General features: G+C 37.9%; 1 protein-coding gene across 3 annotated transcripts in view; it reads left to right on the top strand.

Moving 5' to 3' along the window:
* Nucleotides 1-12,528, top strand: part of LOC117403063 (fasciculation and elongation protein zeta-2-like) — an 88,538-nt gene extending 76,010 nt beyond the window's left edge. For 2 of the 3 annotated variants that reach the window (XM_034004943.3, XM_034004946.3), the window contains 2 exons: nucleotides 4,179-4,244; nucleotides 8,856-12,528. In XM_034004943.3, the coding sequence (XP_033860834.1) occupies nucleotides 4,179-4,244; nucleotides 8,856-8,872 (83 nt within the window). In that variant the 3' untranslated portion in view covers nucleotides 8,873-12,528. Of the gene's footprint in view, nucleotides 1-4,178; nucleotides 4,245-7,553; nucleotides 7,578-8,855 lie in introns of all 3 variants that reach the window. The other variant, XM_059024358.1, reaches the window with a different exon arrangement.
* Nucleotides 12,529-12,761: the final 233 nt, after the last annotated feature.

Below are 12,761 nucleotides of genomic sequence, written 5' to 3' on the forward strand. Positions count from 1 at the left end.
ACATATGTTCTCCAATCTCTGGCTAGTCCTGTTGTCTTTGCAGCCAATCACAGTAAGAATAAGAAATTCAAAGGTTGAAGCATAAACACGACACCCCAGTCCATCTACAAATCTGACTGGAATCATTGTCGGAGGCAACCGCTAAAAAAAGGTGCCTATAATATTAAACAAACTGTTTTATAACGTATTAATGGATTTCCTTATTTTATTTATCTGTATGGCTTTATATTGAAGTTTTAACATGTCCGCTGAGTTTAAGAATGTAATGTTAAGATAGAAGTTCTGTTTCTGTGCTTATCTTCAAAGTCATATTGGCTGTGGACAATAAAGTGAATAAGAATAGCAGTTTTTATTTTAATACTGTGTTTTTGTACAGTAGTTCAAGTAACATTGCAGTTAAAATGGAAGGCTCTTTTTTAATGCCTACCCCATTAGCATTAAAGATTGTACAGTATTTATCGAGATTACTCGTGACTTCAAGGTAATGTTGCATTTTACCTGAAAATACATTTTACTCTCAGTGTTAAAATTAGAGGGTAAGTTACTCCCAGACCCAAACTGACTTCACAACAACACACAAACTGGCAGTTTAATGAAAATGATGAGCAGATTTCAAAATGTTACTGATGAAACACAGAGATGTGCTCGTTGAAAATCAGGAAATGCTGCCACAAGAAAAAAGACGTTGAGTAATGTCCGTCAATCCGTCAATCGGTCTGTCAATCGTCGCCAGCTATTAGTCTGGTCGACGCAGACCACAGCGGAGTACCCAAGCCTTTTGGTCTCGGGCCAGGCACATCCAATTCCGTCCCATTCGTTGAGTAATATACATTTAGTAAAACTTTTAGTCAAAGCGTAACTGGAACAAAATGGAGAAAACAGGAAAAATTCATCAAATACCAATACAGCAACTCGACAACATATGGTATACTGGGAAGCAAAGAAAAGTATTTAACACGACACAAATATGAAAGTTCAATTTACTACAGTAACCAAACAGACTTCACAAAAACAAGAAAGTTTAGTGGCAAAACAAAAGCATTACAAAAAACAAGGGCAGGGAAATGGCCATATGTGCTACTTTTTCAAGCTGATGTAAACGGCTACAACTAATTATAACAAATAAAGTACACCAAAGTGCAATGAAAAGCCTGTTATAGTATCTCGGGTTTCTGGTGATGTGGATCCTCCACCTTCGGTCTCGTCATTTATCTTGCCACGAGAGTTTATTCCTTATATTATTATTGTTATTGATGTTTTATTTTTTGAACTGCCTATTTTGTCACATGTTTAAAAAAAAAAAAAAGTTTGCTTATACGCCATGCTTAGGGGATGAGTATTGATTAGTTCAGTGGTGTTAAACTCAGTTCCTGGAGGGCCGCAGTGTCTTCTGGCTTTTGCTCCACCCAAGCTCTCAATTACTTAATTGGTTAAATTATTTGATTAATTAGACACATTAACTCTTCTCTTCAGGTCTCAAAATGTTTCACAGGTAGTGTACCTTGAATCAAGTGCATTTCTAAAACCATCAGCTATAAAAGACCTTGAAAAATATGAAATGTCAAATTCAACAAATAATTAGATCAATTATGTTAATTGAGCGCTTAAGCTGGAATGAAAACCAGAAGACCTGCGGCCCTCGGACTGGAGTTTGACACCCCTGGATTAGTTGTACTGATTGTATGAGTAAAATGATTAGAAATGGAACCAGCATAAAAGATTTGTGAGTTTTTCCTCTAGTTTAGGTCTGTATTTGTAGCTTTTATTGTTGTGGATGGCAGCGCAGCTTCAATTGTAGCGCTCGTACAAGCAACTAATTTAGCGTTCCTATCCAAGGACACTATCTGCCCCAGCAAACAGTGCTAGGTCTCGGAGGTGATCCTCAAACGTACCTATTCAGCCAGTGCGTTTGCCACACGGCTGGGCAACTTTAATAGTATTGTGGTAGCCTACCAGTCCTTTTTGCTGAGGTCCCTCCGACAGCCACAGGTTCTCACCAGAAGAACTGGATGAGCTGTACCTGGTTAATAAGAACCTGTTCCATCTGTCAGTACTGAACGGGCAGGCTGTAGGTTGAAACCTGGCTGCGCTGGTAGCTGCATGCAGGCAGCTTTTGTTTTCCTAGGCACACGTGCCTGATGGGGACAAACCACCACTGTTGGATGCCCCTATTACACCATGCCACACCTTTGGTCCCCTGGTGGACAAGGTGCTGCAGTGCTCCCACGGTACGTGGGAATCCACAAAGGAGCTGGTGCGCTTGCTTCCCAAGCAACCAACCCCAGTGCGCAAACCAGCAGCAAACTAGCGTTCTAGGCCCCAGCAGCCTGCTGCCAGGGGTGGTATTCAGAAACGGCCTGCGGCTGCTCGACACAGAGTCTACATAGGTTCTGCCGCCTGGCGAAGAGGCAGAAGCCTTAGGCCAAGCCACAAGCTGGGTAGGAGCCCTCGCGTGGCCCGCAAGCTTTTGCTCTGGTCACACGAGAACCTGCAACTGTTATATGCTATCCCACTGCTCACCATGTTCCCGCTGTGTCTGGAGAAAATCAGGCAGGACCGGGCCAGGGTGCTATTAGTAGGCCTTGTTGACCCAGGAGACTCTGGTTTTCAGTCCTGATGCAACTCCTGATCGGCAAACCGTGGAGACTCCCCAAGCACCGCAACCTGCTCAGTCAGCCACAGGGGACATGGCATCCCGAACCATCAAGCCTGCAGCTCTGGGTCTGGCTCCTGAACAGCTGCATTTGAGCCGTCTGGGTCTGTCCAATAGGGTTATTGACACCCTGCAAAATGCCAGAGCAGCGTCCACCCATTCCCAATACGGGTATAAGTGGGGTGTCTTTCAGACACAGAGTGCTGTCTTTTTATGCCCTCAGGGGCAAGCCATGAGTGCGTCACAGGCTCTGCAAGCAGCTTTGATATACAGTGCACTCTATAAGAATCAAACACATAAAGTGAACAAAACCACTGGGACAAAATCATTCCTATACTAACCAATGTAAAATAATCTGCTTGTAAGAATCAAGCAGTCCACTTCTAAGAATAATTTTGGGGCAAACTGACGACATGTAATACTGTACTGTGTCAAGTGCAATGACTTGACAGCCAATAAAGCTGTTTTTGAATTAAAATTTGATCACATCTCACATGATTAGGCATGTATGCAGCGTGGCTCGTGCAGTGGTGCAGGGAACACTGGACAAGTATTCAAACAGTGACTGCGCCACTGCATTGTGAAGGTATGTTTTTTTGTGTTCACCGTTAGTGAATATTTGTTTCAATGAAGTGAATACACATTAATTGAATACATACCAAGTACACCACTGTTATTGTGTGGCGGGGGGGGGGGGGGGGTGCGATGAGGGGGGGTGGGAGAGGGTTGCGGAGCTTTGCATCTCCGCTTAGTGAAAAACTGAGATTTGCATCGCAACTGGAAAAAAAAGCAAGCCACAGATGCTTAAATTCAGTGGTAGTCCTGACAGTAAAATACTGTACTGTAATGTCATTTTAATTCAAAGGCCATTACACGTAACACTGCACAGCAGTTAAACTAGGCACCCTCACGAGATGATCACTTCTCAAGTATACTGTAGTAAAATAGGATTCTGCAGCCTTGAGTAAACATAATCATGATGATATAACAAGTTGCTTACCCAGAAGGACTTGTTTTGATTGAGCACCATTGACATTTGTATACTGTATTTAAATTGCTTATGTGTGGAGGCACGCTTTTGCTAATTGTAATCATATCGGTCTGCTTTTAAGAATCAAACGCTTATAAGAATCAAGTCATCCTCAACTATAAAGTGCACTGTATTTTATTCAGATTTCGGGTCTTTGGGATGTAAAAACCCATTCAGTAATGGTTACATTTCTATTTTGGGGAACCATATGGTAATGACCTAATGTTTTCATAAATCCTATCTGTCATGCAATTGCATTCATTATATAGGTCTTAAATGTGCATACATGTATTTTCATTTCAAAACAAAGCTTCAAAGTTTACAAAGCTACTGTGGATAAAGTGTTATACTTTTTAAAATTAGTGATGGTTTACTTTTTCACAAGACTAATATCATTTTGTATTTAATGGTGTGGCGGGGATACATGTTACTGACATAACGTTTTTATATTTCCATGTTCCATGCCTAATGTGTGCTTTTTATTTTCTAATCCAGTTCTTCATGCCATGAGAGAAGACAGTGATAAAGTGCCAAGCTTACTGACGGACTACATTCTAAAAGGTAAGAGTGACTGCTGCTGGATATGTGTTTATAAATAGATCCAGCATACAGATCATACCCATCCAACTAACTTGGTCATCTTGAACATTCAAAAAGCACATGCATTTTCTAGTTTACCTAATTAGATGACATACTGAACACTATAGGATGATTGTATTTTAGCATTGAATAATATACATGTTATTTTGTGAAACTGTAGTAATCTTTTCAGAAGTGTAATCTACATATTTAAGTCTACAAATGTTGTATATTTTCAACTCTTCACTTAAGAAGCTTGAGATGAGAATTTTAAGAAAGGCTTAATAGACCAGCATAAGTTAGAAAAGTGTGTAACATTCAGTATTCAAGTTCTGAGCAGTTAAAACAAATTGAGTAGCAAACTATTTTTCCACCAAACAGATTTTAATAAAGGTACAGTAAAGTACTGCTTATTCTACCCCCAGCCTATTAACCAAATAAACACTGCATACAAGAACTTAATGTTGATTCAGTCGTTTAGTGTGGGTAGATTTCCTCTGTCCTAGTTTAAGGCACCTACCAAGTGATTGTCTGCACATTATAGAAATAATGTGTTGACCATGTGGATTGCAGTTTGACAGTATGGGAGCTGTGTTAGAGTGGCAAAGTTAAGGTTTTGTTGAAGTTACCAGATTATATAATTAGGAGGAAGGTTATGGAATTTGCAGAACCAACGCCTTTTGCCTTTAGCAACAAATGCAACAGGTGCCTCTTTGTTGCCACGACAGCTCATGCTCTTCATAACATTAATATGATCTAATTATAGTTGGATAGTTTTCTTTTTTTGGAATTGGTAATTACCTTCCTTGTTGAGTAACCATTTCCAGTTAAACACTTTAAATATGCCCAAATTAAGAAATGTCTACTATACTACTATATGCAGTGCCGTGAAAAAGCATTTGCCCCCTGTCTGATTTTCTTCATTTTTGCACATTTTTCACCTTGTATTTGGTCAGATTTTTTTGTGGGTTGTAGTAGTACATAGAGGGAGTCTGAGAGAAAAAATGACACCAAAGTTTGGTGCTTCGTTCATTTGTTTGGTGTGCAAGGTAATCAAACATGCAATCTTCAGGTGTGAAAAAGTTATTGCCCCCCTAGTTAACTCAACCCAATTAAAGGGATAATTAGGGTCAGCTGTTTGAGTACTTTGGTTAACAACCAGGCCTGATTTGTGCCAGCCCTACCCAATATAAATCTGACTAACTTTGGCCCTTACCATCAGAGTGAAGTTGTCAGCACACAGGTTCTAGAGGCACATCGTGCTACGAACAAAAGAAATTCCTGAAGACCTCCAGAAAAAAGTTGTTGATGCCTATCAGTCTGGAAAGGGTTACAAATCCATTTCTAAGGCTCTGGGGCACCACCGAACCACAGTCACAGCCATATTGTCCAAATGGAGAAAGTTTGGGACAGTAGTGAATCTTCCCAGGATTGGCTGTCCTGCCAAAATCTCTCTCGCCTCGGCTAAGGTCAGTGTTCATGACTCCACCATCAGAAAGACACTGGGAAAAAATCGGATTCATGGCAGAGTAGCAAGGCGGAAACCATTGCTCACTAAGAAGAACATGAATGCTCGTCTCAAGTTTGCCAAAAAGCACCTGGATGATCCTCAAGAGTTCTGGAACAATGTTCTATGGACAGATGAGTCAAAAGTGGAACTTTTTGGCCGACATGGGCCCCGTTATGTCTGGTGAAAACCAAACACTGCATTCCACAGTAAGAACCTCATACCAACGGTCAAACGTGGTGGTAGTGTCATAGTTTGGGGATGCTTTGCTGCATCAGGACCTGGACGCCTTGCATTGAAGGAACCATGAATTCTGCTCTGTATCGGAGAATTCTACAGGAGAATGTCAGGCCATCCGTCAGTGAGCTGAAGCCGTAGCGCAGCTGGGTCATGCAGCAAGACAATGATCCGAAACACACAAGCAAGTCTACATCGGAATGGTTGAAGAACAAGAAATTTAAAGTTTTGGAATGGCCTAGTCAAAGTCCAGACCTAAACCCCATTGAGATGTTGTGGCAGGACCTGAAACGCGCAGTTCAGGCTCGAAAACCCACAAATGTCACTGAGTTGAAGCAGTTCTGCATGGAGGAGTGGGCCAGAATTCCTCCACGGTGCTGTGAGAGACAAATCAATAACTACAAGAAGCGTTTGGTTGCAGTTATTGCTGCTAAAGGTGGGATAACCAGTTATTGAGTCTAAGGGGGTGATTTACTTTTTCATACGGGGGCATTGGGTGTTGCATAACTTTCTTTAATAAATAAATGATATATGTATCAAATTTTTGTGTTATTTGTTCACTAAGGGTCCCTTTTATCCAATATTAGGTTTTCGTGGATGATCTGATAACATTCAGTGTCAAATTTATGCAAAAATGCAGAAAATCAGACAGAGGGCAAATACTTTCACGGCACTGTATATTCACGTTGATTTTAATTTATTTTTCAGTGTATGACCGTAATATATCAGAGGGGTGTCTTTCTGAAAAGTTACTTTGTGCTGAAAGGCATGATGAGCACTCCATTTTCATAAAAGACCCTTAAGGATTCGCTGTACTTCAAAACCATTATTGTCCCACAGAAATTAGGCACTGTATTTTTATATATTGATAATCACTCGTACTTTTTTATGTTTTACATTTCAGTATTTGATCAAAATAATCTGTGTGATGGTACTGCCTAACTTTTTATTTAACACTATCAGTATCTTTTGTTGGAAAACAAATACAAAAGGCTGTGACTGGCATGAAAACATATCTTAATGTCATATTATTATGATTATTTTAAAAAGCCTAACGTGCTTTAATAATTGCTTGGGGTAGATTCAACCAAGAAGTTAAAGCCAGGGGTCGGCACCATATTGTCCACGGACAAACAAAACAGAAGTTACATACATTACATGCGTGCGTGTTGGACGTATTCACTGCCATAGACACTGAAAACTCTTGCCACGGACAAGGGTGTCCGTGTATGGACAAGTTGCTGACCCGTGGTTAATGCACATGTTGCCAGATTTGCAGACAGCAATTGCAATGTCATTTGGCTGTACTTTAAAAAGGGTTTGCTATTGAAAAAACAGCTCCACCTAATGGAGATACTGAGAATTACTAGAGCATTTTTTTTAAAAGAACCTTCAGTTTAGAATTGCTTTTATCATTTTTTGTTCTTGTATAAATAATTGATTTGTTCAATTTATCTTCCTTAGTGGTTTTTGTTCTTTCTCCCTTCCTTAGTGTTTTCTGTAATTCCTGACTTTTTTTCTTTTATTTGCTTTTGTGTTGTTGCTAGCATTCGTGTGAAAACTGGATTGAGGTTTGTGTACATGTATGTAGCCACAGGAATAAGGAGCATCTACAATGAGCACCTCATTCCTGAGCACTACACCCTATTGTAGTGCCAATAGACACCCGTTTCTTTAATGTTTGCCCCATTTCTCTTAGATTCCCTCACCACCACCACCACTACACCCGGCATTCACCAATCAACAGAACCCTTTACCAGGAGACATACACTTGCACATATTCTAGATTTTGTAGAGCCTTTTTAGTTAGAAGCTGTCATGTCAACATTTTTTTCACAACCCATTTCATACGTCCTAAAATTAGTGTGTTTTTTTTTTATTATTATTTCATGTAGACAATGAACGACAACAATGTTTTGTAAACTTTTCACCACAGACTGTAAAATATCAGCACTTGAATAATAATAATAATAATAATAATAATAATAATAATAATAATAAAGCAGAATGAAAAACAGTAATTAGGCACTCGACATCCAACCACCAGCTTTTACTTGTGTATCAGAAATGATTTTGTGAGGGACAAGTAACAGAAGACACCACAAGGAGAGATAAAAAAAAAAAGATCCTATTCTCTTATATTTATATTGCTTTGGGTTAATTCCCATTGCTTGGCTCCAGATACTAAAGCATGGTCTACTAACGATATTTGCCCTGGCAAAAAACTTTCTAATGAATTTTACTTTACCTTTTATGTCTTCCTTTTATTGCACCTGTTCACACTTGCTCTGTTCACCATTTTTGCTTTGCTGTAATTTGTACTTGACCTACTTAGCTTGACCATTTGATGCAGTGGTTTTTCAAAAGACCTTTCGAATATACAGGTTCTAAAAAAAAAAAGGTCTTGTATCTGTGTCATTAAAAATAGTTCACAGGGAGCTCAGTGGAAATTTCACAATGTCAAGCTTTCTTAAAGGAGCATTCTCCCACTTTGTTTCCTTCACTTACAAAGAACTTGTCGCAGGGCAAAGCTAACCCCTATTCTGAAAATAACTATTTGAGCTCTGGTATCAGTCATTCTACAGAATTTCTTCTGTATGTTATATCTGTCCACAACTGTGTATACCTGTATCAGTACTATAAGCTAGTCATGCAAAATATTTATATTATCTTTTTAATAATAATAATAATGTTCTTTTTAACAAATTTATAATAAAGAATGGAGCATGTTTCTTTAAGACAACCACAAGGTAATGCTGCAGGTGTACATACATTGCTAAGGTAACCACTCATGGTCCTGCTCTTACATTCCTGTTTCATGCACTAACATTTGTTTTTCTGTTTTGCAGTTCTCTGTCCAACATAAAAGAATGATCTGGCCTCCAAGAAGAGCGTGACATTGGGCACTGGGATGGAATTGTTTTGTTCCCATGACAACTTGGAGGACTCATTTCTGTGGTTCATAGTGAATTACTTTCTTCCCCATCAGAGCTCTCGCTTAGCCTAATGTTTACTTAGTTCCCATTGTTGGAATGTAGGTCTTTTTTTTTTTTTTCAGACTGAGTTAGCAAACTATATATCTAGTTACCATGCTGTAGTTGTTTTAAAGATTTTTTCAGAAGATAGAGAACACAAAAGGAACAACTGTACAGTTTCATCAAGAAGTATTGTTTTTAGAAGTGTAATGACTATTTTTACAGTGGGTAGAAGATAGAGGTGTTCCCTTTCCTTCCCCTGTTGTGAAGGGGTGTCGTTAACTTTTACGTGTAATTCAAATTTTTCCAACCTGCGTTTAAAAGTGACCTCCCAGTTTTAAAGGGAGTGTTTCAGTTTTGGTACAAAAAGGGATCCTATAGTTTTTTAGCTGCACTGAAGACATTTTAAATTATGAATAATTCTTCTAAATTGTGCAATCTAGTGAGATTTCTGACCTTTCAGTATTAATTACAAGCAGCGTTTCAAGAACGATCCAGGCATCTGCTGGTACTTGTTAAGTCTGTACTTTTGTACAACACAGCATTATCTTTGGGTTTGTAGAAGTCGAGGTCTGCCTTGTGTTTTACAAGGAGTCCAGTACAACAAGTCAGTAATCTGCATCATTTCAGATAAAGTTGGAATGTTTTTGGAGCTCCAAGACTGGACAGATTTATTATCTGTTAATATGTCATTTGGTCCTAGGTGGAAGCCTACATTTCTCTTATTAAAAAAATATGAAAATCAGTATAATTTAAAATATATTTTATTAACATTCATATGCTGTTGCGGGTCCCTTGAGTGGCAGCTAAATTCAATTTCGAGGGTGGTAGGAGGTATTGTATCAAAGATACATATGTAAATCACCTTATACATTTTCTTTTTAATATTTAAATTCTGTCTATGGGTGAATGGGCAACCAAAGTCAAGTTCCTCTCTCATTTGCCAGTTTAATTAAGCAACGACTACGTGGCACATTGAGTGTACAGGAGAAATCTTTTCTGATTGAGTAAAATCTAAAATTGTGTATTTATGCTAGCAAGTTAAATAAGTGAACTTGATTTGTCCTCTAGTATAGCTATTATGTGGCATGTGCTTTGGACATTGGCTTTTTATTACTTTTATATGTACTTTAGAGGCTTTTAATAGTCATGATGCAACACTAATAAGTAGGCCCTGAACTATGACTCTATTTGGCCTATTAAGTCTGTTTTATTGCATGTTTTGTTATGACTGTGGGGTTTTAAAAAGGGTATAGTAGTCAGTGTGACCATCATTCTCAGTAGAGCCTTGGATCCTTCTTGCAACGCCTCGGTTTTAAAAACACACTATCACTGGGAGTGACTTAAACCTTGCTGCTGATATAATAGAAGGCTAAAACTGCCAGGACAAAAGAAGAATCGGATATGAATATATCCTGGGACTGGGGGAGAAGAGACTGTGCTTCAGAATTTCAAATAATAAATATATTAAACCACTTTGACAAACCTCTATTACAGAGCAAAGGTGATGACAAGTATTCTGAATTCTTATTGCCTGATCATGTATGCAGAAGGACAAGCATTTCATAACAATTATTGCAAGTATTTTTTAATTAGAAATATTTTACATTTTTAATAAAGGCAATAAAGTAAACTGCCTTTAATCATTACAATGTGAGTTCCAGATGTCATTTAATATTGTACATACTGTATACAGTATGTAATCAATGTATAATATAATAGTGAAGTTTGTTGCCTTGACATCCAGTACGGTTTATGCCAATTGCCCTCTTGAAAAATTGGACAGTTTAGTTAGTAATTTTTATGTTTTTGTTTTTGACCATATGGATGTGATTCTGGAGTTTTATAGGTTTGACATATGAAATTCAAAATAATTTGTTACCAGTGAGGTGGTTATGGGAGAAGTAAATGTTTTAATCCAGCTGCGTTTTCTCATCCGTCTATCAGGCAAACACAATTCAGAATCCTAATGTTTAATCCTGTTCTAATTGGAATGTGGCCCTGTGGTTTTAAAAGCTTGTTATGCAGCAAATGGACATTACTAAACAGTAATAAAAAATAATAAATAACTCAATATCAGCTGCAATAACTTGCATGAATCCCAGAGGATTATTTGTGTTATGTTTTTTACATTTAGTTTTACCTTCCAGCCGACATGTAATGAGACATAAATTATGTTTTTATGAATAATACAATGCAAGGGTTTCCTCTAATTTTATTTCAATGCAAATGACCAATGGAAACTTTCCCTTTGCTTCAGATTTGTCATCAAATTGAGGTACCTCCACCCCATTCTAGCTAAGGATAATCATGTGCAATGAATGTTTATTTTGTAAAAGAGTTATAGTTTAACTATGTTCCTCAGTTGTCAACATAATACATGACTGGACATGCTCTCTAAATGTAGAAACAACTGCATGCTACCCAAAATGTATTTGTAAATTGTACTGTTTTGTGTACTGTGTGAAAAACAAAAACACAGGGAGAAAGGATTTGTTACGTTTTGTGAAAAAAGAAAAAGCAGCATTGTTTGTTTACCTGTATATGATTCTAATGCAAGGGTAGGCAACCATGGTCCTTGCGGGTCAGTCCACAATAGATTAAGAAGTATAATTAACCGAAAAAAGCAGCAAAGAGTTATATTTCATTCAAATCCAATTAACTGTCCTATCCAGAAACTAAAAGTGTGTCCATACAAACACACCTAAATCTGCGTTATTTGACCCATCATGTGATATCACCAGTACTGCCCTTTGGAATTGTAATTCGGTCTTCAGAGACATATTTAAACTGCTGATTTATGTATGCTAGAACATTTCTCTCCAGGTGGCAGTGGGCCTATTACTTAACAAGGCATTTCGATGGGTCCAAGTTTTTCATTGGTCCATTGTTTTGTTTTGTTTTCTTTAAACACCGCTCTGAACACAACCTAGTGAACTTGTTGGGTCTAAAGAAAAGGACTATGATCACTATTTATTTAGTGGGTATTTGCTTCTCTTCTAAAAGTAATAATAAAATATGTAGTCCATATATACTGATAAATGCTGCATGTTAGTAACTCAGATAATGTACTGTACAGGGCATTCTTAACCATAGCAGTATTGATTTCAGATCTTGCATAGAAATCAGTAAACTGGCTCCCATTAGGATTGAAAAATATATATATTTTTTCTAAATCTAATAACCAAGTGAACCTAAAAAATTTAAAGTACGGTACATATTTCAGCTGCATGTGCTAACTCTTCCAGCAGTTCACTGAAACATATCGCTGCCTCCTAAGACAACCTGTCCGACTAGATATTAATAATAGGGACTATAGCTAAGAGGTACACTAGATCTGTCTTGGGCAATGCCTGAACTGTTATGTACATAGAAATTACTTACTGTTTTTTTTTTATGCAGCATGAACTTTGTTTTTAGCTTAATCAGTGTATTAATTTATTTTGTATGCGTTTTTTGGTTTTGTAAACCTGTACGTCTGTAGCAGTACGTTTTATTTCATACTAGAGCCTATTGAAGAATACAAATAAAAGCTAGTTTGCCTTGCGGTCTTGTAAAACTTGTTTTTATTTGTGTGTGCCGCTGAGCAATTTCCTTATTGTTATTTTGTTCTGAAAAACAAATATTGTTTTGGATACATGGTATTTCCTATATGTTATCTACGTTTCACCTGCCTTTCAACACTGTCACTTGAGATTAAAATAATGAACCCTTTATCGCCAAGTTTAAACAATTTTGTTTTCCTTCAATGAACCCTACCATGCAGCTTGTTGTCCAGAA

This window comes from Acipenser ruthenus, chromosome 5 (assembly GCF_902713425.1).
Source record: "Acipenser ruthenus chromosome 5, fAciRut3.2 maternal haplotype, whole genome shotgun sequence".
In the NCBI taxonomy this organism is placed as follows: Eukaryota; Metazoa; Chordata; class Actinopteri; order Acipenseriformes; family Acipenseridae; genus Acipenser; species Acipenser ruthenus.